The sequence below is a fragment of the Clarias gariepinus genome, chromosome 1 (genome assembly GCF_024256425.1).
Source record: "Clarias gariepinus isolate MV-2021 ecotype Netherlands chromosome 1, CGAR_prim_01v2, whole genome shotgun sequence".
In the NCBI taxonomy this organism is placed as follows: Eukaryota; Metazoa; Chordata; class Actinopteri; order Siluriformes; family Clariidae; genus Clarias; species Clarias gariepinus.
Window position 1 is genome coordinate 3,084,256 of NC_071100.1, and position 27,559 is coordinate 3,111,814.

Below are 27,559 nucleotides of genomic sequence, written 5' to 3' on the forward strand. Positions count from 1 at the left end.
TGAGCAAACTCCTCAGGGTCATGTCCAAGAATGCAATCAGGCCACAGATTTTTCCAAGCAGAAGTAAGAGTTCTCTTGGTGACCCCATCCCATGCTTTATCAATGATCTTGAGGCAGTGCACGATGTGGAAATGATCTTTCCAAAACTCTCTGAGGGTAAGGTTTGTTCCTTCTGTCACTTCAAAGCATCGCTGAAACAAAGCTTTGGTGTAAAGTTTTTTAAAGTTTGAAATGACCTGCTGATCCATAGGCTGGAGTAGTGGAGTGGTGTTGGGAGGAAGGAACTTAACTTTAATGAACTGAAATTCCTCCAGTAAATCATCCTCAAGGCCTGGAGGATGAGCAGGAGCATTATCCATAACCAGCAAGACTTTGAGCGGCAGAGTTTTTTCTAAAAGGTATTTTTTCACTGCAGGTCCGAAAACCTCGTTGATCCACTCCACAAACAGGACACGAGTGACCCAAGCCTTGCTGTTGGACCTCCACATAACATTTAACTGGCTCTTCTGCACTTTGCATTTTTTAAAGGCTCGTGGATTTTCTGAATGATACACAAGGAGGGGCTTGATTTTTAAATCCCCGCTTGCATTAGCACAAAGCAATAGAGTGAGTCGGTCTTTCATGGGCTTGTGACCCGGCAATGCATTCTCTTCTGCTGTAATGTAAGTCCTCTTTGGCATTTTTTTCCAAAACAGCCCTGTCTCATCGCAGTTAAAAACTTGCTGCGGCAGGTAACAAACGCGTCAGCTGCCTTAGCGTCTGAACTCGCAGCCTCCTTGTGCCTCACAACACTGTGGATGCCAGTTCTTCTCTTAAAGTTATCAAACCATCCCCTGCTAGCCTTAAAGACTTCTACATTTTCTGTCGACGTACCTGGCAGTTTGCTTACGAGGTCGGCGTACAAGTGCTTTGCCTTTTCGCAGATAATTTGCTCAGTCACGGTATCACCGGCGAGCTGCTTCTCATTTATCCACACGAGAAGCAACTTTTCTACATCATCATCCGCTGCTTTTATATCCGCGTGACTCCTTTTGCTGCATCTAGTCCGGTTATTTCTTGTTTTTGCTTTAATATTGTGCATATAGTTGACGTAGACGTTTTATAAAACCTTGCAAGGTCGGCCACTCGCATACCTTGCTCACGCTTCTTAATGATTTCTTTTTTAACTTCCATTGTGATCACCTCCTTCCTTTTGCAACCTTTTCCTCGCGGGAGCCATTGTTGCAGTACACTAAAGTACTAAAGCGAGGTAAGGACACAAAAATAAATAAAACACTTTAAAATTAAATAAAAAGTGCTTCATGCGCTCAAAAATTATGGAATAGTCTTCCAAACAGTGTTCGGAACTCAAACACAGTCTCAGTGTTTAAGTCCAAGCCAAAAACCTATTTATTTAATCAAGCATTTTTATAAATAGATTTGCCTTAGGTAAAGGAGCAGATCTGAGGGACAGAGTATTATGGTGAACTGGTATGTTTAGATGCTGTCTTCCCCACTCTCATTGATCACTCAGGTTTGTTGACGGTCAGGTGATCGGTTGCTTTACATCTCAGGGAGCCCTCATGTCTGTGTTTTCTTCTGACTCTCCCTTTTAGTTATGATGTCATAGTTAGTCCTGCCGGAGTCTCTGCTTGCACTATACAGTAAATATACAATTACATTATACATTATGTGACTGTGACCAAACCTAACTGTCATCTCTCCTCTTCTGCTCTCTCTCCTGCTCTTTCTCTTCCCTCTCTACCCTTCTCTCTCCTTTCCTCTCTCTGTCGAGCTATACATGTCGTTTGTGAGCTGTAAATATGGAGTCCAGGTAGTTATTGGAGACAACTGCAGTCTTGAACTATCAAGCAAGCGCAGCCAAGTCAAGTCCTCAGAGAAACAGCTGCCAACACCAGTCGAGGCCAGAAGCATCTTCTAGGTAGAGAGAACCATCCCCAGACACGAGATGCATCCCAAAGAGACACACAGGGCATCCATGTGATGAGATCCCCAACCAGAAGCAGGGCACCAGGATGGGTCAGACAGGTCCGGAGGGCAGAGGGAGTCTGGATCACTGGCAGCTCAGAAACGACATGTGTAGCTCAACAGAGAGAGGGGGAGAGAGGAAATGGAGAGAGGGGGAGAGAGAACAGAAGAGGGGAGAGCAGAAAAGAAGAGATACCAGTTAGGTATGGTCACAGTCACATAATGTATAATGTGAATGTATATTTAGTGCAGAATGCAAACAGAGACTCCGGCAGGACTAACTATAACAGCATAACTAAAAGGTGAGATCCAGAAGGAAACACAGACATGAGGGCTCCCTGAGATGTAAAGCAAACAATCACCTCACCATCAACAAACCTGGATTTCAGTATCAATGAGAGTGGGGAAGAAAGCATCAAAACATACCAGTTCACCATAATACTCTACGTCCATGAGTCCCCCAGATCTGCGCCTTTAACCAAGACAAATCTATTTATAAAAATGCTTGATTAAATGAATAGGTTTTTAGCCTGGACTTAAACACTAAGACTGTGTCTGAGTCCCGAACATTATTTGGAAGACTATTCCATAATTTTGGGGCTTTATAAAAAAAAAAGCTTTGCCCCTAGCTGTAGTTTTCATAATACGCGGTACTGACAAGCAGCCTGCATCCTTTGATCGAAATAGGCGTGGCAGATTGTAAGACACTAGCAGTTCGCTCAGATACTGTGGCGCGAGACTATTTAATGCTTTATATGTCAAGAGTAGTATTTTAAAATTAAGGCGAAATTTCACGGGGAGCCAATGAAGTGAAGATAAGGTGGGTGTTATGTGTTCATATCTTCTGGTTCTAGTGAGGACTCTCGCTGCTGCATTCTGGACTAGCTGAAGCTTGTTTATGCATCTAGTTGAACAACCAGACACTAAGGCATCACAATAGTCCAACCTAGAGGTGATAAAAATATGAACTAGTTTTTCTGCATTGTTTAGCGACAGTATATTTCTTATCTTGGCAATATTTCTGAGGTGAAAGAATGCTATCCTGGTAATATTATCTACATGTGCTTCAAATGAAAGGCTGGAATCTATAATCACACCAAGGTCTTTTACTGTTGCACTCTATGGAACAGAAAGGCCATCTAAATTTACAGTGTGATCTAAAATCTTACTTCTAGCTGAATGCAGTCCTATGACTAGAACTTCTGTCTTATCAGGATTAAGCAGAAGAAAGTTAATTAGCATCCAATCTCTTATATCATGCACACATTGCTCAACTTTAGTAAGATGTTTTTTCTCATCTGGTTTTGCTGAGACATATAACTGTGTGTCGTCAGCGTAACAATGAAAACTAATACCATGTTTGTGGATTATGTTGCCTAGAGGAAGCATTTATAGGGAAAAAAGCAATGGGCCTAAAACTGAACCTTGTGGAACACCAAACTCCACTAGAGAGCATGCAGAATAATCACCATTTAACTCTACATACTGTACTGATAACGATCGGTCAAATAGGATCTAAGCCAAGAGAGGGCTATACCCTTAATTCCTACTACAGTTTTTAATCTGTGAAGAAGAATTCCATGATCAATAGTGTCAAAAGCTGCACTGAGGTCAAGTAATACAAGCATGGTCAAGCACAGTTTGTGCAGAAATTGTTTGGTTATGCAAACCAATTATTTCAGCAGCTGTCTGAGTGGCTGGTCTTAGATGATCTTGGAGGTGAACCTGCTGGATGTGGAGGTCCTGGGCTGGTGTGGTTACACGTGGTCTGCGGTTGTGAGGCCGGTTGGATGTACTGTATTGTGTTGTGGGCAGTATAATGTACACCTGTGCACTACTCATGATGTCAGATCAGCATCTTGATGTGGCACACCTGTGAGGTGGGATGGATTATCTCAGCAAAGCAGAAGTGCTCACGATCACACATTTAGACTGATTTGTGAACAATGTTTGAGAGAAATGGTAATATTGTGTATCTGGAATGAATTTTAGATCTTTAAGTCCATCTCATGAAAAATCGTAGCAGAAACAAAGGTGTTGCGCTTATATCTTTGTTGAGTGTATTATACATTAAAATGTACAGCAATCAACACTTTGTCTACGGAAACGACAAGGTTTGAAAGGAAATCTGCAAATTCACAAAGAATTTCAGAATACGGCCCTGGAGCTCTGTAAATAGTGATTATCGGGATCGACTGAGCAGACGTAATATTTGTAGCTACACTTGTTATGTTACTATAGAGAACTTTAAATGAGTTTCATTTGTGTCCGTATTTTTGTACAATAGTCAGATTATCATTGTTAAATAATTGTGACGCCTCCTCCTCTACCAGTTAGCCGAGGCTGGTGTATGTAGCTTAATCCAGGAGGACTAGCTTCATTTAGAGCCACATACTCATCCTGTTTAATCCAGGTTTCAGTTAAACAGAGAATATCAAATTCCTGATCCGTGATAATTTCATTAACTATAACTGCTTTAGATGCGAGAGATCTAATATTTAACAGTCCTAGCTTCTGATTAGAGGTGCCGGCTGCGCATTCAGTGTGATCGGAGTTTGTGGTATCTATGTTAATTAAATTACTGAAACAAACTTTGAGTCTTTCTACATTTTTGTTTAGCTCGAAGAACAGACACAGTCTCAATACAGTGAACCCTAAGTGACGACTCTATGCAGCTAGCAGACGGTTGGTTTAGCCTGTCTGTCTGCTCCCTGGCCTGGGCTCTGGATTGTCACCGATTAACTAGGCCTCTTCTGAGACTATGAGCTATATTACAAGAAATGCACCTTCCTGAGTGGGATGGACACAATCCCGCCCTAACAGGCCAGCTTTGCCCTCAAAGGTCTTCCAATTGTCTATGAAGCCCACGTTGTTTTCAGAGCACCACCTGAACTTCCAGCGGTTCAGTGACCATAACCTGCTGTAAGCGATGTCACCACGTCTCATTGAGATGGGACCAGAGCATATTACTTTATCGGACATCACCTTTGCTAAATTTAAACACCTCTGTAAAATTACCCTTACTAATCTCTGACTGACGAAGGCGTATATCATTATCTCCAGCATGTACCACTATCCTTGAGAACCTATGCTATCCTAGAGCCCTAAGATTACCTGCTATGTCCAGTGCTCTGGCTCCCGGGATACACCTAACCACTGCCGCTGGCACCCCTAAAGGCTTGGATAATTTCACATGTCTCAGTATAGAGTCACCTATAAATAGAGCTCTTTCAGGTTTCTCAGCGGGTGCATCACTATGGAGAGCAAACCTGTTGGACACATGAAGCGCAGAAGAGGTGTGCTCTGTTGGACTAGCCTTAGCTTTAGCTTTGGCTAAACGAGTATACCGCCGAGTTGTTACCCACTCACCCCGCTCTGAGGGCTCTAATGCTGGAGTCGGGGGCTGGTTATCTCCGGCTGCGGCACCCAGACTGTCCGCTACGGCAAAAACGTTGCTCTTGCGCTCTCTAACCCTCTCTAAAGTCTGGATGCGCTCCTCTAATGCTGACATCTTTTCTTTTCTGCTCACTAACACACACCTATCACAAATAAAATAACCACTAATAATGGAGGAAGAATGTCTAAACATCCTGCACTCCACACACTGGACAAGCTGAACATTAGACATGATATCGTACCTGAGTTGGAGTATAGTTGTTTTAAGCTGATTTCCATTTGTTGTTCTTAGACAAAGCAACTCGCGCATTCTCCAAAATGTGCAAAAAATGGAAAAAAAGGCGAAGTCCAATAGTATGAAAGCGTAACAACACCTAGTTGCTATTAATATTATTATTGTATAAATGAAAAAGCTATATAATTTAAACGCTGATACAAACGCGAAACTTTCGCGGCAACAATACAAAAACAGGAAGTTACAAAATAAAAAATACAGATCCTTCATGTCTTTATTGAGAACACCTATAAAAACTATAGTACTAGTTGAAAAAGTATGAGAATTTTTTAATTAATGACCTCAAAAAAGCTCATTGTAGTCAGGTGTTGACATTTTGGGAGTCGTGTTAAGAAAATGAGTTTGGAAATATGGACTAGAACTACTCTGATAAATACCAGTCAAACTTTAAGTTTGCATGACACAAAAAGAATACGCTAATGTGAGCTTTTAGAAAATCTACTATCAAGAATTATTGTCATGTAAAAAAATTACTAGTCTACAGTTAGTAAAGATTGTCTGGAGACACAGTATGACTGTGGTTGTTAGTCTTTGATCTGCACAACAACTTGGCACTGGTTTAATGCCAGATGCCCTTCCTGGCACCCTCCCGTTTTACCCAAGCTTGGGACCAGCACTGCATCCAGTTGCTGGGGTTTGGGTATTGGCTGGGAATCAAACTTAGGCCTTCTGCATGGTAGACAAGAAATGTACCACTGAGCCACCAATGCCCTACTTTGGGACTGTGGTTCCTTAACCAAAAAGTGGGCACCCAGTCAAAACAACCCAAAATGCACAACAAAGACTAGTCAATGGGATAAGGAAAGAACCCTAAGTGACAGCCAAAGATTTGAAGGCATCGTGGAAACTGGCTAACATCTGTATTCATGAGTCTACAGTACGTAAAACATTGAACAAGTAGGGTGTCCATGGCAGGAAACCACAAAGGAAGCCACTGCTTATAGATAAGAACTTTGCTGCATTTCTGAAGTTTGCAAAAGAGCACAGTTTTGGAAAGAACATGCAGCACTACATCTGCCATAAAAAGAGCACTGATCATCATGAAAATATCATCCCAACTGTAAAGTACACTGTAGAAGCTGGGTGATGCAACAGGACAATGACCCAAACCTTGAAGCAAGTGCACAACAGAATAGCTTTCGAAAAAGTCAGAGCTCAGACATCAACTTAATACAAATGCTACGGAATGACAAAATGAATGAAGAAAGTCATACACTCGAGACATCCAAAGAATATGACAAAGCTAAAGAAGTTCTGTCAGGGAGAATTGGCTAAAATGCCCCCTGAACAATGTTCAATTTTTTAACTACCATTTTAAAGGATTTTTATTTTGCAGGTGTCATTATTTTAGGCACATTATATTAGTCAATACCCTTGATTTACATAAAGATCAAATCACTTTTTATTAATATTTATATGTATTTAATGATAATAAAATCACAAACTGATCCAGCTGGGGCTCAATACCTCTCTGTGCAACTGGCTGCTGGACTTCCTGACTGGCAGTCTTCAGGCAGTACATGTCGGCAATAACACTTCCAGCACTATCACTCTGAGCACGGGGGCCCCCAAGAATGTGTGCTGAGCCCCCTCCTCTTCATGATGTTGACCTATGACTGCACAGCATCTCACAACTCCAACCTTTTTATCAGGTTTGCGGATGACACGACTGTGGTGGGTCTCATTGGCAACAAAGATGAAACTAACTACAGGAGTAAGGTGAACTGTCTGGCCAGGTGGTGCACAGACAACAATCTCTCACTGAACGTGGAAAAGACAAAGGAGATTGCTGTCAATTACAGGAGAGTACACACTCAGCACTCTTTTCTGACCATTAATGGTGCGACCATGGAAAGGATGAGCAGGACCAAGTTCCTGGGTGTGCACATCACAAAAGATCTCTCCTAAACCAATTACACTGCAGAACTGGCCAAGAAAGCACAGGGGCATCTCTACTTTCTCCGCAAGCCAGAGCCCCGACACCCATCATGCGCACCTTCTACAGAGGCACCATCGAGATAAAGCTCTGCTTTCCCTTTGCTCTTCGGCCTCTCCCACCCTTGTTCTCTGACTCCTTCATTTCACACACACGTACACTTACACCTGTCACTTTATGCAGCATTGGTCTGTCCACTACCTCAGCCCACGAAGAAATAACTACATCATAATGTACATAAATTGTTTTATATTGTTTTTAAAAATTCTTTTATATTGTTTTTACGACAAATATTTGCTGTCTAATATAATACTTCAGCATTGGTCTGCCCACTATCTCAGCCCAGAAATGAAGGACTGAACACACAGGTTACTCTTGAATACAGACTTCCCCATTTCACATACTGCACCTGGTCATGGTGCAGTACTGGACTATTCAATACCAAAGCCCAGCAATAAAGAAGTGTAAACTTATGTCACTTTTAACAAGCTAAACAAAGTGTCCCTTTGCACTACTCTTATTTGCACTGTTCCACTTTGCACCATATCGGCCTTCTGTCATGTTATATGCCTTTTTTTGCAGGACAGTTAGTTATTTGTTTGACCATTGTGTCATTCTTACTTTGTGTTACTTAAGTTTTTGTTTTGTACTTAGTGTTGTTTGTGGCAGAGAACAGAGATCTGGTGGAGGAAAATTTGGAGAGGTGGATGTATGCTCTGGAAAGCAGAGGAATGAAGGTTAGCCGCAGCAAGACAGAATACGTGTGTAAATAAGAGGGGCCCAAGAGGATTGGTGAGGCTACAGGGAGCAGAGGTAAAGAAGGTGCAGGATTTTAAGTACTTAGGGTCAACGGTCCAGAGCAACAGAGAGTGTGGAAAGGAGGTGAAGAGGCGGGTACAGGAATGGGTAGAGAAAAGTGTCAGTGAGAGAGGACATAAAGTTACTTGGTGTGAGAAAAGAGGATGCAGAGGATAGGGTTGAATGGAAGCAGATAATTTGCTGTGGCGACCCCTAGAAGGGAACAGCCGAAAGACAAAGAAGAAAAAGAAGATTGTCACAAAGCAGCTTTTGCACAATCAAAAGAATTATTTAAGTCTGAATAGAATGTGAGTGTGCATGAATCAAAATGAGCAGATTGTCCCTGGTGAGCAAGCGACAATGGCAAGGAAAAACTCCTTATGATGGTAATAGGAAGAAACCTTAAGAGGAACCAGACTCAACAGGAAACCCATCCTCATTTGGGTGAAACCAAAAACAGGAATTGATCCGCATTCATACTGTGGGTTAGGTGGCGACCATGTCAGCTATAACAGTTGATGTTAATTGAGGTTTATATGGAGTGCAGGTAGTTATTTTAGACTCAGGTAGACTTGTAGGAAATTCCAATCTTGAACTACGAGCAACTGCAGCTAAGTCAAGTCCTCAGAGAAACAGCTGTCAACACCAGTCGAGGTCAGAACCGTCTTCATGGTAGAGTGAGGCCATCCCCAGACACCAGACGTATCCCAAAGAGACATACGGGACATCCAATAATCCATAGCAGTGCTACGGGAGGAAACTAGAGTTACAACTCCAACAGAGTGACTCTAGGAGCCTGTGGCAGGGACTAAGGACAATAACGGACTACAAAGCACCAACATCCAGTATGACGAACGCAGATGTGTCTCTGGCAGATGAGCTGAACACATTCTATCTCGGGTCGAGTCCTCAGAGCCTGTGCAGACCAGCTAGCACCTTGTTCACAGAGATATTTAACCTCTTTTTATCCCAGTCGGTGATTCCCACATGCTTCAAAAAGTCCATCATTATTCCTGTCCTAAAGAAACCTCATCCTGCTTCTCTTAATGACTAACACTACCGGACACACTTGACCAACTACAGTTTGCTTACCGTCCTAATCGTTCAACTGACCATGCTATATCTCATCTCCTCCACACATTACTCACTTACCTGGGCACTAGGAGGGGGGAATTATGTTAAAATCAACTACATCAACTACAGCACCATAATTCCCTCCACACTTACCACTAAGCTGGTGCACCTGGGACTCAGCTCATCTCTGTGCCAGTGGATGTCTAATTTCCTAACTGGTAGACCACAGGCAGTAAAGATGGGTGGACATGTCTCAGCCTCCCTCACTCTCAGCACTGGAGCCCCTCAGAGTTGTGTTCTGAGCCCCCTGCTGTACTCTTTGTACACATATGACTGTGTGGCCACTACCAGCTCCACCACTATCATTAAGTTTGCTGACGACACCATTGTGGTGTGCCTGATCTCTGACACCAACGAGTCATCCTACCTAAGGGGGATTAGAAATCTGGAGAACTGGTGCCAGAGGAACCTCCCTCTAAACATCAGTAAGACAAAGGAGTTGATAGTGGACTTTAGCACTAAGCAGGAAAGGAACTACCAGACCCCCCGTCATCAACGAGAGCCCAGTGGAGAGAGTGGACAGCTTTAAATACCTTGGTGTTCACACCACGCAGGACATCAACACTGTGGTGAAAAAGGCCCGGCAGGATCTCCACCACCTTAGATGCTTGAGAGACTTCAGACTGCCCTTTAAGGTGCTTAGGAACATTTACTCCTGCACCATAGAGAACATCCTGACGGGAAACATCTCAACCTGGTTTGGGAACAGCACCATGCAGGACAGACGTGCTCTACAGAGGGTGGTGCGTTTAGCTGAGCGCATCATCCGCACCGAGCTCCCTGACCAGCACTCGATCTACAGCAAGTGGTACTGGACCAAGGCCTGGAAGATCACCTTAGCCAGCAATGGACTGTTCTCTCTGTTGCGGTCAGGAAAGCGATTTTGCTCCCTAAAGGCCAACACAGAGAGACTGAGGAGGAGGTTTTTCCCGTAGGCGATACGGTCTCTCAACCAGATCACTACTCAGGACTAAACAATCTCTGCGTCTTTGCACATTGCACAGTTTACAGTTATGGACATTTTACAGGACTAAACCTCTCTGCATTTTTGCACACTACACAGTAATGGACACTCATGCACAGTTGCACATACCACGAACATTTATTGGTACATTGCACATTGCACATTCATGCACAGATTATGGACAGTTATGGACCATGGACATCTACACACACATGCATATCTGCACACTTCCTGGTCATTTCCACTTATTTCCATTTAAATTCATCTTTATACTTTTCCTCAATGTATAGATAAGTTTTTATATTTCTTATATATTTCTGAGTTGTTTTTATATTTTGTTCTATTTATTTCTTGTTAACTGTTTTTTATATTTTTAAGGTCACGGGCGGTTGTGTAAGCATTTTACTGCATATTGTGCTGTGTATGACTGTGTACGTGACAAATAAAATTTGAATTAGAATTTTTATATACCAGATAGTCTATCTGTTTTTAACCCATAACATTAAAAATATCAGATACAGCTTACATATTTATAATTATTTCATTCATTTGTTTTATTTGTTGTTGTCTAAGCTTATTTCTATGTGCATATGTCAAATAAATAAATATTTGGCATTCATTTTTTATTATTATAGACTGTTCATGAGTCCAATGATTTGGTAAATACTGGGGATTCGGTAAGTGCCCTCTAGTTGAGGGACAATATGAAAATGCAGTTAGAATCTCTACTCACTTAAGTGACCCGAAGGACTTAAGAGACCTGGATCCATTTAGTGAGTGATTTTAGAAGGAGTCAGGTCTGTTAACTGATCTGAGTTCCTCATCTCTAGTAGCAAATACCATGAGGTAACAACTGAATTTGCCTCTTGTTCCACTACTTCCTCTTTTATTTAAACTAGCGACTTGCTATTGGTGCCCCTAGTGGTATTTTCTATTATTATATTTTCTAGAAGAGGTGCTCCACAGAGCCACTGGTTAAAGTAGGGCGGATAAGTCAAAGAACCAAACAAGACCCCATTGGTTTTAAATGTGCTTTAATTTAAAAGATGCAGGTGTATGTTAAGGTAAAAAAAAAGTTTTGTTATACTTCTTTGTCTTTCTCCTGTTCCCTTTCAGGGGTCACCAAAGTGAATCATCTGCCTTTATCTAACCCTATCCTCTGCATCCTCTTTTCTCACACCAAGTAACTTCATGTCCTCTCTCACTGCGTCCATAAATCTCCTCTTTGGTCTTCCTCTAGACCTCCTGCCTAGCAGTTCCAACCTCAGCATCCTTCTATTGATATATTCACAATCTCTCCTCTGAACATGTCCAAACCACCTTAATCTGGCCTCTCTGACTTTATCTCCAAAACATCTAACATGGGTTATCCCTCTGATGAACTCATTCTTGATCCTATCCATCCTTGTCACTCCCAAAGAAAACCTTAACATCTTCAGCTCTGCTACCTCTAGCTCTGCCTCCTGTCTTTTCTTCAGTGTCACTGTCTAAGCCGTAGAGCATTGCTGGTCTCACCACTGTCCTGTACCCCTTTCCTTTTATCCTCGCTGATACCCTTTTATCGCACAACACACCTGACACTTTTCTCCACCCATTCCAACCTGCCTGTACCCGCCTCTTCACCTCCTTTCCACACTCTCCGTTGCTCTGGACCGTTGACCCTAAGTACTTAAAATCCGGCACCTTCTTTACCTCTGCTCCCTGTGGCCTCACCGTTCCTCTTGAGTCCCTCTCATTCAGACACACATATATTCCATCTTGCTGCGGCTAACTTTCATTCCTCTGCTTTCCAGAGCATACCTCCATCTCTCCAAATTTTCCTCCAATGTTTCCTGCTCTCGCTACAAAGCACAATGTCATCTGCAAACATCATTGTCCATGGAGACTTCTGTCTAACCTCATCTGTCATCCTGTCCATCACCAGAGCAAACAAAAAGGGGCTTAGAGACGATCCTTGATGCAGACCCACCTCCACCTTGAACTCTTCTGTCACACCTACAGCACATCTTACCACTGTCTTAGCGCTCTCATACATGTCCTGCACCACTCTAACATACTTTTCTGCCACTCCAGACTTCCTAATACACCACAGCTCCTCTCTCGGCACCCTGTTGTAGGCTTTCTCTAAATATACAAAGACACAATGCAACTCTTTATTACCTTCTCTGTACTTCTCCATTAGCATCCTCAAAGCAAATACTGCATCTGATGTACTCTTTCTAGGCATATAACCATATTGCTGCTCACAAATGCTCACCTCTGCCCTTAACCTAGCTTCCACTACTCTTTCCCAGAGCTTTATTGTATGGCTCATTAGCTTTATACATCTGTAATTGCCCCAGCTTTGCACATCTCTCTTGCTTAAAAAAAAAAAATCGGCACCAATACACTTCTCCTCCATTCCTCTGGAATCCTCTCACTCTCCAAGATCTTGTTAAACAAACTAGTCAAAAACTCTATTGCCACCTCTCCTAAGCACTTCCATACCCCCACAGGTATGTCATTAGGACCAACAGCCTTTCCACTCTTCATCCTCTTCAACTCCCTTCTCACCTCACTTTTACTAATATTTGCTACTTCCTGTTGCACTACAGTCACCTCTTCTACTCTTTGTTTCCTTTTGTTTTCCTCATTCATCAATTCCTCAAAGTCCTCCTTCCATCTTCCCATCACCCTCCTGGCATCTGTCAGTACATTTCCATCTCTATCTTTAATCACTCTAACCTGCTGTACATCCTTCCCATCTCTATCTCTCTGCCTGTATAGATCCACCTCTCCCTCCTTACTGTCCAATCTAGAGTACAAGTCCTCATATGCTTTTTGTTTGGTTTTTGCCACCTCTACCTTCACCTTACGCTGCATCTCCCTGTGCTGCTGTCTACTCTCTTCGGTCCTCTTAGTGTCCCACTTCTTCTTAGCTAGCCTCTTTCCCTGTATACACTCTTGGACTTTCTCATTCCACCACCAAGTCTCCTTGTCCACTTTTTCCTTACCTGATGATACACCAAGTACCCTCCTACCTGTCTCCCTGATCACATTGGCTGTAGTTGTCCAGTCAACTGAAAGCACTTCCTGACTACCCATAGCCTGCCTCAACTCCTCCCTGAAGTCTACACAACATTCTTCCTTTCTCAGCTTCCACCAGTTTGTCCTTTGCTCTGCCTTTGTCCACCTCACCTTTCTCACCACCAGGGTTATTTTACACACCACCATTCTGTGTTGTCTCGCTACACTCTCCCCTACCAACACTTTGCAGTCACTGATCTCTTTCAGATTACAACGTCGACACAAGATGTAGTCCACCTGACTGCTTCTGCCTCCACTCTTATATGTCACCCTATGTTCCTGCCTCTTCTGGAAGAAGGTATTTACTACTGCCATTTTCATCCTTTTTGCAAAGTCCACCACCTTCTGTCTTTCTACATTCCTGTCCTGAAGACCAAACCTGCACATCACATTTTCATCATGTCTGTTCCCTTCCCCAACATGTCCATTAAAGTATGCGCCAATCACCACTCTCTCACCTCTGGGGATGCTCTGCATCACTTCATCTAGCTCACTCCAGAATTTCTCCTTCTCTTTTAACTAACATCCTACCTGTGGGGCATAACCACTAACAACATTGAACATTACCCCTTCAATTTCCAGCTTCAGACTCATCACCCTATCTGATACTCTCTTCACCTCTAGAACATTCCTTACAAACTCCTCTTTCAGAATAACTCCTACTCCATTTCTTTTCTTATTCACACCATGGTAAAAAATGTGAACCTTGCTCCTAAGCTTCTGGCCTCGCTACCTTTCCACCTGGTCTCCTGGACACACAGTATATCCACCTTCCTTCTCTGCATCATATCAACCAACTTTCTTTCCTTCCCTGTCATGGTCCCAACATTCAAAGTCCCTACTATCACTTCTAAACTCTTGCATTTCCTTTTCTCTCTTTGCTTTCGAACACGCCTTCCTCCTCTCTTTCTTCGACCAACAATAGCCCAATTTTTACCAGCACCCTGTAGGTCAACAGCACCAGTGGCGGTCATTGTTAACCCGGGCCACGACCGATCTGGTATGGGAATTATATTTGTGATTCGCATCATTGATTTGAAGCAGATCATCAAAAGTAAAACCTCACCATAGACTCATATGACAAATAAAAAATCAGTAGATGATTTTTTTTTTCATTTTGCAGACTGCTTCATTTCATATACATGTCACTCAATGGGGATATAATAAACCGATTGCGCAGTGGATTTCTATGAGAAGGAGTAATAAGTGTGCGCCGGCACACTTAATAATAATTAATAATAATTAATAATAATAATTAGAGAGGCACATTTCCTGAAGAAAATGTGAGTGGTGCTTGCCATGTCATAGATATAGCTGATGTCACAGCTGATGTTGGTCTCAATGTTAAGTCTATGGCACTTATTAATCTCCCCCAAAAAATCCCCCTGTGGGGGCAATTTACTGCCCGCCCCTCAGAAAAGACTTAGCACCCCATTCCCAAAAAAGCCACACAATTTGACACTTCATTCATAGGTGTATGACAAACTATACTGCAGTAGTAATGCCCCAAAATCTGCATTATCTGGTCAAAGGTGTAAATGAAGTAAAAAACAGAGGTTTTGCAGATGTCCAAAGTGACTGTTGATATCCAAAAGTGAGTGACTGTCGTAGATTAAGCTTGCAAGACAGAATTGCACAAGCATGGAGGAGAATAGTGTATTAATAAGCAAATCTGGAGCGGCGCTAAGCCTCACAGCGTGTACATGCTACATCTTGGTCTACATCATGAATCATGAATAAACTGTGATTAACCACAACCAAATCCTTTTTCACAGCACTGTACTTCATTTACTGTTAAACATCAGTGATATAAGAAACAACAGTCTTTAGGCATTAAATAGACTACTTAAATGGGTATTAACCTAAGGAAAGTGAAATAATTTTACCCAGCATGGGTGCAGTAAAGTGTGGCAGGGGGTTTAGTATGGATCAGTGACAAAGGCACTTAAAACACAAGGATTGGCGTGGTTGTATGCATCTTGTACAGTAATATTAAATGTATAAAATTAATACATTTATGTTATTGGCTGTATTAATATTAACATTTTGAACTATTGTAATTTGGCATTAATCCCTGAAAATCATTAATACTTAAATTAGTTATATAATTGTTTGAAAGGAATTGGCCTGTGAGCAATTGTTTGAAAGTTTTTGTTACCTCAGTATCAATGCAGCTGTTCCTAAAGAAACTTGGGGTTTGCTAGAGAACATACCAAAATGACTATTTAAAAAAAAAAAAAAAAATTGCCGAAGGATACCTTTAGCCAACATTCAGTGACTATGTCAAAGGATAGCTTTAGCCAACATTCAGTGACTATGTAAAGAGAACAGTCAGTAGCTTTGATTTGTAAATGTGCTTTAATTTATGCAAAAGATAAAATAAATCACTGTATGCAGTTACAGTATGTTTAACAAAAAAGCTTTATCTTGTTACACACAACATTAAATTGCTTTAAGTAATATGTAGTTAAAATTATGCAGTCACAAAAATGAATATAATTCATGGACAGATGATTATGGTGATGATTTACTTTCGATAACCTTCTTCACCCAGTCCTCCTCAGGGTCCGCACAAAAACGGATATTTTGTTTTGTTGTAAAACTGCAGAGGCAAAAAAGGTACAAGTCGTTAAATTAAATATGCATGCACTAGAATTGTTAAATAAATAAATAAATAAAAAACACAAGAAGAAGCAGAATAGAAAACATACATGACTCCAGGAACTGAACAGTCGAATCTTGTTTCCTTATACGCAACAATATTTTTTGCGGGGAACTGTGTTTTGTGAAATTCAAAACAGCATTCTGATGCCCCATTTGCATCTGTGAAACATGTTGGTCATTTATTGCAGACTTAATGTCAAAGTTAAATAAGATTCATAAGTTTTTTTGTACTGTATAATGAATTTCGGTCTATAAAGTTGTCATCGGACATAATTATTGTAAATATATATAAGATACCAGTGTATAGGAAAAATACAAAAACTTTTATCCTGACAGGCTTCTCAGCAAATTCAGCAACACCTGATTTATAATCTAAGTAACAGGACTTATGTTATAATTGGGAAAATAATCATTTTTATAATATTACATTAATATATGGTAATTGTGGGTCTTTTAAAATAATAAAGTTTAATAAATAAAATAGAAGTTAAATAAAACTTCTTACTATTTGCCATTGTGAAGGACTGGAGGCAAGAAAGTCCCAGCAGAACCAGCAGGAGAGAACAGGAGAACATGACTAATGATGGAGATGATGATCGTTTAATGCACATTGTATAATAATAATAATGCAGATTGCACTAAGTTTTTTAAGCTGATCAGAAGAGGAGAAGTAAGATGGTAGTGCTCTACTCCACACCACACCACCCTCCCCCTAACACCACCACTATCTCCTCCTCTAGAACCCGGATGTGGTTTTCTCTTAAAGCAAAAAAAAAAGATCTGAACTGTGTTTTCACTTCGTAGACACCTTTGCATCACACAACTGTGTTTATGACACACAAATAAAATAGACAAATGAGCTTTATTAGAGGATATTAAATCACAAATATAATCCATAATACAGTATAATAAATGTATTTGAGACATTCCTAGTACAAATTATCATAATCACTTATACCACATTTGTTATTTTTATTAGGGTAAGCGCAACAGTTTCTAAAGTTTAAAGTGACTGATAAGATAGACATTGAAGTGTGAACAACCAGGCAGACAGAAAGACCATAATCACCACAGTAGTACCAGTCAGTAACCCGCAATAGATAGCAATCTATCTTCATCCTTGTCACCTGTTTCAATATCTGTTACCCACCTCAGGGGAAAGAATGGTTTAAGACTTCATGACCTCATTGTCAGCAGGCGAGGTAAGTGAATGAAGCAAACGTTTAAAAGTCTGGTTATCCTTGACCCTGCAGGTCAAGCCATGATTTAAAAGTCATAGAATCAGCTGTGGGTAAAACTGAGTGAAGGTCTGTTGCAGAATGCGGAAGTGGATTTAACTTGACAGAGTGGGAACATATCATGGCACAGAGGAAACAAGATTGTGGCACTCTTCACAAATTGTCCAATTTTCTCTATTGATAACACAATCACACACGCCTTGAGAGATCTAAACAAGGGATTTGTGTTGCATTTTGTTTGAAAAAAATTGTTTAAAATCTTTGTTGACTACATTGTGGCATTAACCACCAATCACCGTCCAACCTCAGAACCAAGCTGGAGAACCTGGGACTGAGCCCATTTCTGTGTCAGTAGATCTCGATCATTTTGTTGATGATCAGTTTGCTGATGATACTGTTGTGATTTGCTTGATCTTTGATAAAAGTGAGAAGGCCTACCTATAGGAGAATAAAAGCCTTCTGGGGAACAGCTTCATCCTGACTTCTTTGTTTTGCTTGACATTCAAGAAGACAGGGCAGGGGCCAGGGGTAGCTCAGTGGTTAAGGCATTGGATTACGGTTCAGAAGATCCCAGGTTCAAACCCCACAACCACCAAGTTGCCACTGTTGGGCCCTTGAGCAAGGCCCTTAACCCTCAACTGCTCAGATGTGTAATGAGATAAAAATGTAAGTCGCTCTGGATAAGAGTGTCTGCCAAATGCCTAAATGTAAGAAGAAGGTCTTATCCTGGCACCAGATCATGTCCTGCAGGTAGGCCCAGCCCATTTATATCCACAGGACTGCAGTGGAGAGAGTGGCCAGTTTCCAATTTACATCATGCAGGGCCTGTCATGGTCCTGTTACTGTACAGAGAAGAAGAGCTGGCAACAATCCCTCACAATTTACACATTTGATGGACTTTAAACTGTCTTCCAAGGTGTTATATCAGCACCACAGAAAGCATTTTGAAGAAACATCATAGTCTGTTTTGGGAACAGCACAAAGCAGAACAGATAAGCTTTCCAAACAGTTCTGCAATCAGTTAAGTGCACCCCCCGCTGAGCTCCCAGATCTGCAGTCAAACTGATCTTTTCTCCTGAAAAGATGAGAAGTTTTTTTTTTTCCCATGGGACATATACCTGGCCCTAGGTAAAAAGATAATTGCCCATCTTCCTTAATCATGAATAAACAGTGATTTTTGGAAAGCTGAGTAAAATTTCACTTGACAGACCCCGGCCTGATTACTGCCAGACCTGTAGCTAAAATATCTCACATCATGTTGTGATTTAAAGAAACAGATGAGAAACAAAGTAATTGACACGTATCAATCAATTTATAAGGCCTTAGGACCCATGGTGAGAGCCATTATCAATAAGTGGAGAAAACTTGGAACAGTGTTGAACCTTTCCAGGTTCAGCCTACCAAAATTATTCCAAAAGCACAATGACAACCCATTCAGGAGCTCATAAAAAAATGAAGAATAACATTTAAAAACCTGCAACAATAAGAAAGAGACTGGGTAAAAATGGCATTCATGGGAATGTTCCAAGGCAAAAGCCACTGCTGACTAAAAATAACAGCTTTGCAGCTTCAGGAACTGGATGACTTGCCATAATTAATAGAATCATGAATTCTGCACTGTATCAAAAAATCCTGAAGGAGAATGTCCAGACATCAATTTGTGACCTCAAGCTCACTTGGGTTACACAGCAAAACAATGATCTGAAACATACCCGCAAGTCCACCTCTGAATGGCTCAAAAAAAAAAAAAAAATGGTTTTGAAGTGGCCTAGTCAATGTCAAGCCTTAAATTCGATTGAGATGACCTTAAACAGGCCATTCATGCTTAAAAACCTGGGGCAATTATTTCTCCACATACAGTGCACCCGGAAAGTATTCACAGCGCTTCACTTTTTCACCATGTCACAGCCTTATTCTTAATAGGATTAAATATTTTTTTTCTCGGAATTCTACACACAACACCCATAATGACAACATGAAAAAAAGATTATTTGAGATTTTTGCACATTTATTAAAAAAAAAATTGAAAAAGCACATGTACATAAGTATTCACGACCGTTGCCATGTAGCTCAAAATTAAGCTCAGGCGCATCCTGTTTCCCCTGATCATCCTTGAGATGTTTCTGCAGCTTAATTAGAGTCCACCTGTGGTAAATTCAGTTAATTGGACATGATTTGGAAAGGCACACACCTGTCTATATAAGGTCACACAGTTGACAATTCATGTCAGAGCACAAACCAAGCATGAAGTCAAAGGAATTGTCTGTAGACCTCTGAGATAGGATTGTCTCGAAGCACAAATCTGGAGAAGGTTACAAAAAAATTTCTGCTGCTTTAAAGGTCCCAATCAGCACAGTGGCCTTCGTCATCCGTAAGTGGAAGAAGTTCGAAACCACTGGCCAGCCATCTAAACTGAGCGATCGGGGGGGAAGGGCCTTAGTCAGGGAGGTGACCAAGAACCCAATGGTCACTCTGCCAGAGTTTCAGAGATCCTCTATGGAGAGAGGAGAACCTTCCAGAAGGACAAGCATCTCTGCAGCAATCCAACAATCAGGCCTATATGGTAAAGTGGCCAGACAGAAGCCACTCTTTAGTAAAAAGGCACATGGCAGCCCACCTGGAGTTTGCCAAAAGGCACCTAAAGGACTCTCAGACCATGAGAAACAAAATTCTCAAGTCTGATGAGTATCTCTGGCCACTCTGGTGGTGCACCGTTCCACATGACCTTCATGGAAAAGTCAGCAGAAGAAAACCTTACCTGCATCCCCATCATAAAATCCAAATTCAGAAGTATGCAACAGAACATCTACTGAAACAAGTGCTTTGGACTGATTAGGTTAAAATAGAACTCTTTGGCCACAATCAGCAAAGGCATATTTGAAGAAAAAGGAGCAGCATTTCATAAAAAGAACACCTCACCAACTATTAAGATCTACCCACAAATTGTCCTGTTGTAGAAGCTATCCTCTTTTCAGCTTTTTTACAGATGGTGTGATGTTTGCTTTCAGAATTTGCTGGTATTTAGTGAAATCTATTCTTCCCTCCACCCGTGCAATGTTTCCTGTGCCACTGGTTGCAACACAACCCCAAAGCATGATAGAATCAACCCCATGCTTAAAAGAGCTGTGCATGCAAGATACCTAAATGATATTATAGAACTAGAAGCCTTTTGCAAGGAAGAATAAGAGAAAATCCAAAGTACAAGAATTTAAATATTTTTAGCTGGCTATAAAAAGTGTTTGCAAGCTATGATATCTGCCAGAGACGGTGTTACTAAGTACTGATTATGTAGGGTGCCCAAACTGTTGCACAGTGCCACAAGAATGTTTTTATTTTTTTATTTTTGTTTAATTTATGGTGTAAAAAGTAACTATGCATCAATCTTTGCTGAAAATATTGTGCATTATTTCCATTTCCTAGAGAGACTGTGTTAACATCTTTTTAATTAAAAAAATCATTTTCAAAAAGAAAAAAAAACATATATATATAGCCAAAGGCAGCAGTTTTTCACTGTTTTCAGTTGCTGTTGAGTAACTTTATACCACACTTTTTGCAAAAAAGCAAACAGCTCAGCTTTGCATGATGGTTTGTGACCATTCATCTATCTCTTGATGACATTCCAGAAGTTTTCCTTTTTTCCAGAGCTGTATTGTACTGTCACTTCTTCTGCTTTATGGCTTCTTCTGCTTTTACAATCAAAATTGTCTTTACAGTACCTTGGTGTAAAACAACCATCTCATTGTAATTTGATTGTTCAGGATCTAAATAAATATATATTTATCTTTAAATTACTTAATTACTCAAATTAGCAAACCAATAAATTATAGTTATAACAATTGATTTTTTTCATATTCTTAAATAAATGAATTGGAATCTGATGTGATCACTCCACCAGAGCTAGTGTTATGCTGATTGTCTCCATCTTCATTTGACAAATAAGAGGGAAAAAAGTTTTAAACCTCACAAATAACGAGATGCTGCGTGAAAACTCTATGGGAAACATATTTTTGTTGCCCGGTTGTGAAGCATGTGTGTGTCAAACACACCAAAAACTTTGGCTTATATAACCTCAGTCAGATGACGTCATCTGATAAGGTGCACCTGCAGGTTGTAAATAGGACTGAACCAGAAACATCCTCAGGTCAATTTTTGTCTAAAAGGACTTCCAGTCACACCTGCAGTGCGGCATTGGAGCGCAGCATCTTCTTCCTGCTTTTTCAGGGAACAGGGTTACAGCAAAGTAACCCGAGACGTTCCCTTTCAAAAGCTACACTTAATGCTGCGTGAAAACGCCATGGGAACGAGAATACCAATGCCGCCACACTGCAAGTGTCTGGACCCCAAGGGTTGTGTAGTGTGCGCACAGTCCCCTAGCATTGCATGGCCATTCAACTATAAAATCTAACAAATGTGTGCGGAGAGGACCAACCGCAGCATCACACACTTGCTGCAAGGGGACGCCTCTTGCCAGGGCAAGCCCCCTGGTCAAATTTCAAGATTTCATGCCACTGGATAGTGCGGTGGATGTACTGTAAATCTAAAAAGGACAAACTGGAGACAGTAAGTGAAGTCTTTCCTGCTCTGGAGCTGTAAAAGGCGGAGGACAAAGGCTTCGAGAACAACTGGGTAAATAGTCGAGAATGGAACCTTTGGAAGATGGTTGGGGTGTGGATGCAGAGTAGCTTTGACCAGCCCAGGGGCAAAGACATGACCAGCCGAAATAGTGGCTACATACGTTTTCGGAATACCAGGGCATGAGCCCGAGGTCAATTTTCTTGTAGGAACTCCAGCACTGAAACAATTTAGCAGTGAACTGGGTCTACATCTTTTACTATGCACCAATTTTCAATACATTCCATTTGAGGGCATAAGTTTTTCTAGAGGACTGACTTCTTTGGGGTGGGGTTTCCAAACCCAGTGTGTCACAGCTTGCCTGGACAGCAAGTCTACTTCCATATTCCTATGCCCTGGAATGTAAATCCTCCTAAATGTCAAGAACTAACCTGGAGTGACCAGAAGACGTAGCTTTAGCGGTTAGCCCTTTGTTGCATGAATGGTAAACCCAAACGCGGAAGAATATGAGTAGGCAGGATAATCACGCTATTTAGTCTAAGGACTCTCACGAATAGTAAGGGCAAGACAATCTAACCCGCGTCCTATAAATACACACTCGATCAGGAAATTAAGCCAAAAAGGGGTAAGTACTCACAGTTTGGTGGAGAATTCCGACGTAGCATCGGCGAGACTCAATGACTGAGCGAGGTGCTATGGTTTGTTTACCTCTTTTATACTTCCTGGTTCGCGACCGTTTAACTTCCGGTTCCTAGTGCTGGTCGCGTTTCGAGTGTGCATGACACTGAGGGACAGAAACTTGTCCTGTGCCCCAAAGCAGAATATGGTGCACTAGCTTTTCCTATCCGCGCGAGCACAGTTTGCCCAGGTGATTATTTACGAGACTACCATGGTGTTGTCCACCCACACTAGGACACTGTAGCCTCTTAACTGCTGGAGGGAGTATTTCAGGGCCTGAAATAGAATCATCATTTCGAGGCAATTGATGTGCCACGCGAGAATATGACCTTCCCAGATCCCTTGGGCTGGAGGGCCATCTAAGACCACACCCAAACCCGTGAGGGAAGCATCTGTCATTAGCAGCTTGCGACGATAACACGGACCTAGGGTGGGACCCAGAGTCAAAGGGTCAGAACCACATATAAAGGGTACATTTACATTTAGGCATTTGGCAGACGCTCTTATCCAGAGCGACTTACATTTTTATCTCATTACACATCTGAGCAGTTAAAGGTTAAGGGCCTTGCTCAAGGGCCCAATAACTTGGTGGTTGTGGGGTTTGAACCTGTGATCTTCCGAACTGTAATCTAATGCCTTAACCACTGAGCTACCCCTGGTTACGAAGCTCTTGGTGCGTACCCTCATTGCCTCTGGGGATTCTGCCTTGGATGAAATCCCCTGGCTCTTAGCCACAACTGAAGCAATCTCATGTGCAGAAGGTCCAAGGGTATCACTGTGGACACAGCTGCCATGAGACCTAACACTCTCTGTAAGTAGTAAAAAGTTACTTTCTGGCCTAGCTTGATCTCCTTTAGTATATTGAGAATGTATTCGACACACGCAGGAGACAGCTGTGCCCGTGTTGTGGCTGATTTTTGAATCAGCCAGTCGTCTATGTAATTCAGGGGGGTATTGCACAAAACCAAGATAAGGAATTAAGCTGGGATTTTCTGGTTATCCGGGCTGAATTTAGCCCTGACTCGGTTGCATGAAGGGAGGCTAAATTAATCTACATTAAGTTACTATGGAGATTTACACTTTGCAGCTAGCCTGCTCCAGAGCAGGCTAACAACCAGGCTAAGATTAATCTTAGTGATTTATCGGCTAGTTCCTCCCTAAATCCTACTAGATATTAATGTGTTTTAGTCATTTCATGGTCCTGCATTAAAAAACTAGATATACTGTCATTCATCTATTTATGCGTACTGTTATTTTAGTTATTATTGAAAACTGCTGTTCATTTCACTGTCAAAGGTTTGATGAATATATATATTATTCGAGATTTAAAGAGATTTAAAACACCCAGTGAGGAAAGCACATTTTCCTGAGCAATTATTACTTTGCTGTCCACAATGAATGCCAACACAGTGCAAAAGAACTATACTATACAATATGAGAAATAGAATATAGACTATGTATATCTATATATGCAAGTATACAGTAGAAATGTATTGTTGAATGATAAAAAATATCAATGTATTATATTTTATTGCAGTTGATGAGATAATAAGAAATGGCTCCTCAATTTGCAAATGTGGTTTCAATTAAGTCCGTAACGAGGTCAATACGTAGTATATATAGACTAAAGATTTGTGTGTTTCCTATCCACAATGGCTTGCCCTTTGTTGAATGATGTAGTTGATGAGGAAGTTTTAATACTCAGACGAGCATTCAGGCATGAAAGAGTCTTCCGAGATAGGGCAGACCCATTGGCCTTTTCAGACGAATATCTGACTGAGAGGTACAGATTCTCAAGTGATGGCATCAGATATTTGTGTAGGCTGCTGGGCCCAAACATACAGCACAGGACGGCACGGAGCCATGCTCTCACTGTCCCACAGATGGTCTGCATAGCACTGCGATTCTTTGCAAGTGGCATTTTTCTGTATTCTGTCGGTGATGCAGAAAACCTCAATAAAGCCACTATTTGCCGCACAATAAGAAAAGTAAGTCTGGCATTGAAATCTCTTGTGCACATATTTATCACCTTCCCTGGCCACAGAAAATTCATCCACATCAAGGAGGAGTTCTACAAGATTGCAGGTAACATGAATAATAACAGATTACTACAAAATGTTACATTAGCACAGTCACAGTATGACAGTCATTGTTTTGTGTTATAGCTTTTCCCAATGTAATTGGTACAGTGGATTGCACCCATATTCGTATCCAACGCCCCTCAGGGGCACATGAGGGAGATTATGTGAACAGGAAATCCTTCCACAGTGTCAATGTTCAGGTAAGAATAAGTAATGGTTACTGTCAGCTACATAATTATTCTGTGCATTAAATTACCTTAATAGGCTATATATTGTTACAGATGATCTGTGATGCTGACTGCCTTATCACAAATTTAGAGGCAAAGTGGCCTGGCTCAGTCCACGACTCCAGAATCTTTCGGGCCAGTAGAATTTACCAGAGACTCTCTCTAGGTAAACCACCCCATTTTTTAAAGCACCTTGAACAGCAAGAGTACAGTACTTGTAAGAATTATGTTTTGTATTCACAGGTGAGTTCTCTGGTGTGCTGCTGGGGGACAAAGGTTATGCCTGTGAGACATTTCTGATGACTCCCCTTACAGACCCCCAAACACCAGCACAGCAAGCTTACAACCATGCCCATGCCAAAACCAGGGCTCGAATTGAAATGACCTTCGGCCTCCTGAAATCCCGATTTCAGTGCCTGCACCACCTGAGGGTCTTCCCAGACAGAGCATGCGACGTGACTGTTGCCTGCACAGTGCTGCACAATATTGCCAGCCTAAGAAAAGAAAGGGCTCCCAGAGTTGCTTTGGATGTTGATTGGGACAATGCTGCCATATTCCCAGATAACAGAAATGGTAGACTTGTTAGAGAACAATACATTGCAAATTATTTCAGTTAATTTAGTTTTGATTTAGCCCATCCCTTAATAAAGGATAATGTAGGCTATATAACTTTTTCATGTGTACATGCATTTTATTTGGCATCAGTAGCACACACTGTGGTTATCTTCCCAAATTCTAGTTCCACTTCACTGGATCGATCACTATAAAGTGTACCCGACAGTCATAAAAAAATTGTAGAAGACCACAATGGTTTTGGAATATTTTTCTTTTATTATTTTGCTGTTATCACTTGTCAGCTTGGAGCTGTGGACAGAACAAATTATGATGATTAATACATTGGGTTACAGTCATGGTTACAGTATGAACTGAAGTCACTTACTTCTGTTTGTAGTTTCTGGATTTCCAGTTCTAGTTTCCTCAGTGTCTTGCGTTTAATTTGCATGTCAAGGTCCATGTACTGCAGCTTTCTTTTGTTCACATCAATCTTGACTTCTGAAAGCTCGATCTGTCTCTTAAGATGTGTTGTGTAGAGATATCTGACAGTTTGTGAATTCTGTGAACACCTTTTTGTTAGCATAGCACAATTTTTGCATAATGTAAATTTACTTTAGGCAATACTCACTATGTTACCAGGCTGCTTATCAGACTGCCCAATGTCAGGATCCTTTAACAAATGATATTTTCTATTAGTACCACTTCCCTGACTTCTTATCTATTAAGTCAGGGCAGACCAAAAAATGTGTCCATTTCCACAAAATTGACATGATACCTCGAGCCTTCTAGAGTCCAGCGACACGGTCTCATCATCGGCAGAAGTGCACTCCACTGCTGTAGATGTGGCTTCCCTCTGCCATATTCATTACTGGTATTGATATTTTTGACAGAACACGCAAAGCCAATGATTTAATAAAGAATACTCACCGGCAAATCATAGTCTGGGGGATCCAAAAGTGTAAGAGTGTTACCAGCCACTGCAAGGTAAAGCAAAGTCACACAGTCCACATAACAAAATATAAATGGATTTTAATATTTTCCATGCGCAGTAGTATGGCAATAATGTACATTGTATGAAGAGGCCAGTATCCCTTGCTGGGCCAGAGTCAGTGGCTGTCCCTCCCTGGATCCCTTCAATCACTGGCTTCCCTTTATTTAAGTCCAGGGCCAGCTCCTCTGCTGGGGTGAAGTCTTGGGTTGGAGGGCCACCCCCCGTACCAGTAATATGACTTTTCTTTTTTATGGCTAAAATCAGCACAGATAATAAAGTGTCAGCAAACATGTCACCTATGTTCTCAGCAAACAAGTCACTTACCAGCCTGCAAAATATTCTTGTATTTAATCTTGACTTGCTGCCAAGTCCTTTTTTGGCCAGACATGTTTGTTCTTTAAGAGGAATAGAAAGATACAAATGATAAAATAGATTAGATGGATAAAAATAGAGCAAATTATCTGATTATAGATTACATCAAATTAATTAGAAACAAAACCTACATACAAATAGATAAGAGTAAAAGGATTAAACACATTAGAGACATAAAATAAACTAAATATATCAAATAGATGCACATAGTGGGTAAGTGTTTGCAATTATTCTTCATGTTAAATGCATATCCACTGGACACATTTAAGGCAAAGTATATAATTATATTTGAAAATGACAAGTAACTCCTTGAATTGTAATTATGAGGGTTTCAGTGGAGCACTGGTTATTTGGACTACTTACGCATTCAATCGGTCCGCTATTGTTTGCCAGGCATTCTCTCTTTGCTTTATTACAGCAGCTGTATTGCCTTTTTTACATATTATATGTTTCACTTCTTCATACGTTTCCATAAGAAGCTGTTGCTCATTAGGCGAAAAGTATGCCGCACGGGTTTTGTCCATTTTTGCATCGGTGATTCTGTGATCGATTTCGTGATCTTTTTAAGAATACCATGAACGCGCATTTATCCAAACTATATACACCTGGCTTAACATATCCGCG

The 27,559-nt window shown here is 41.2% G+C and overlaps 1 protein-coding gene across 1 annotated transcript; it reads left to right on the top strand.

Moving 5' to 3' along the window:
* The first annotated feature begins 24,361 nt into the window (after positions 1–24,361).
* LOC128537759 (putative nuclease HARBI1) lies at positions 24,362–25,722 on the top strand. Its single transcript, XM_053510631.1, has 4 exons — positions 24,362–24,794; positions 24,875–24,990; positions 25,072–25,183; positions 25,261–25,722. The coding sequence occupies exons 1-4, from the start codon at positions 24,362–24,364 to the stop codon at positions 25,632–25,634; spliced, it is 1,035 nt and encodes a 344-aa protein (XP_053366606.1). The 3' UTR covers positions 25,635–25,722.
* The last annotated feature ends 1,837 nt before the right edge of the window (positions 25,723–27,559 follow it).

Bases quoted from the DNA above. Each gene is read 5' to 3' on its own strand.
- LOC128537759 (XM_053510631.1), top strand. From the start codon at position 24,362: ATGGCTTGCCCTTTGTTGAATGATGTAGTTGATGAGGAAGTTTTAATA. The intron at 24,795-24,874 runs GTAACATGAATA...TTTGTGTTATAG, and splicing joins GGAGTTCTACAAGATTGCAG to CTTTTCCCAATGTAATTGGT. The intron at 25,184-25,260 runs GTAAACCACCCC...TTGTATTCACAG, and splicing joins TTACCAGAGACTCTCTCTAG to GTGAGTTCTCTGGTGTGCTG.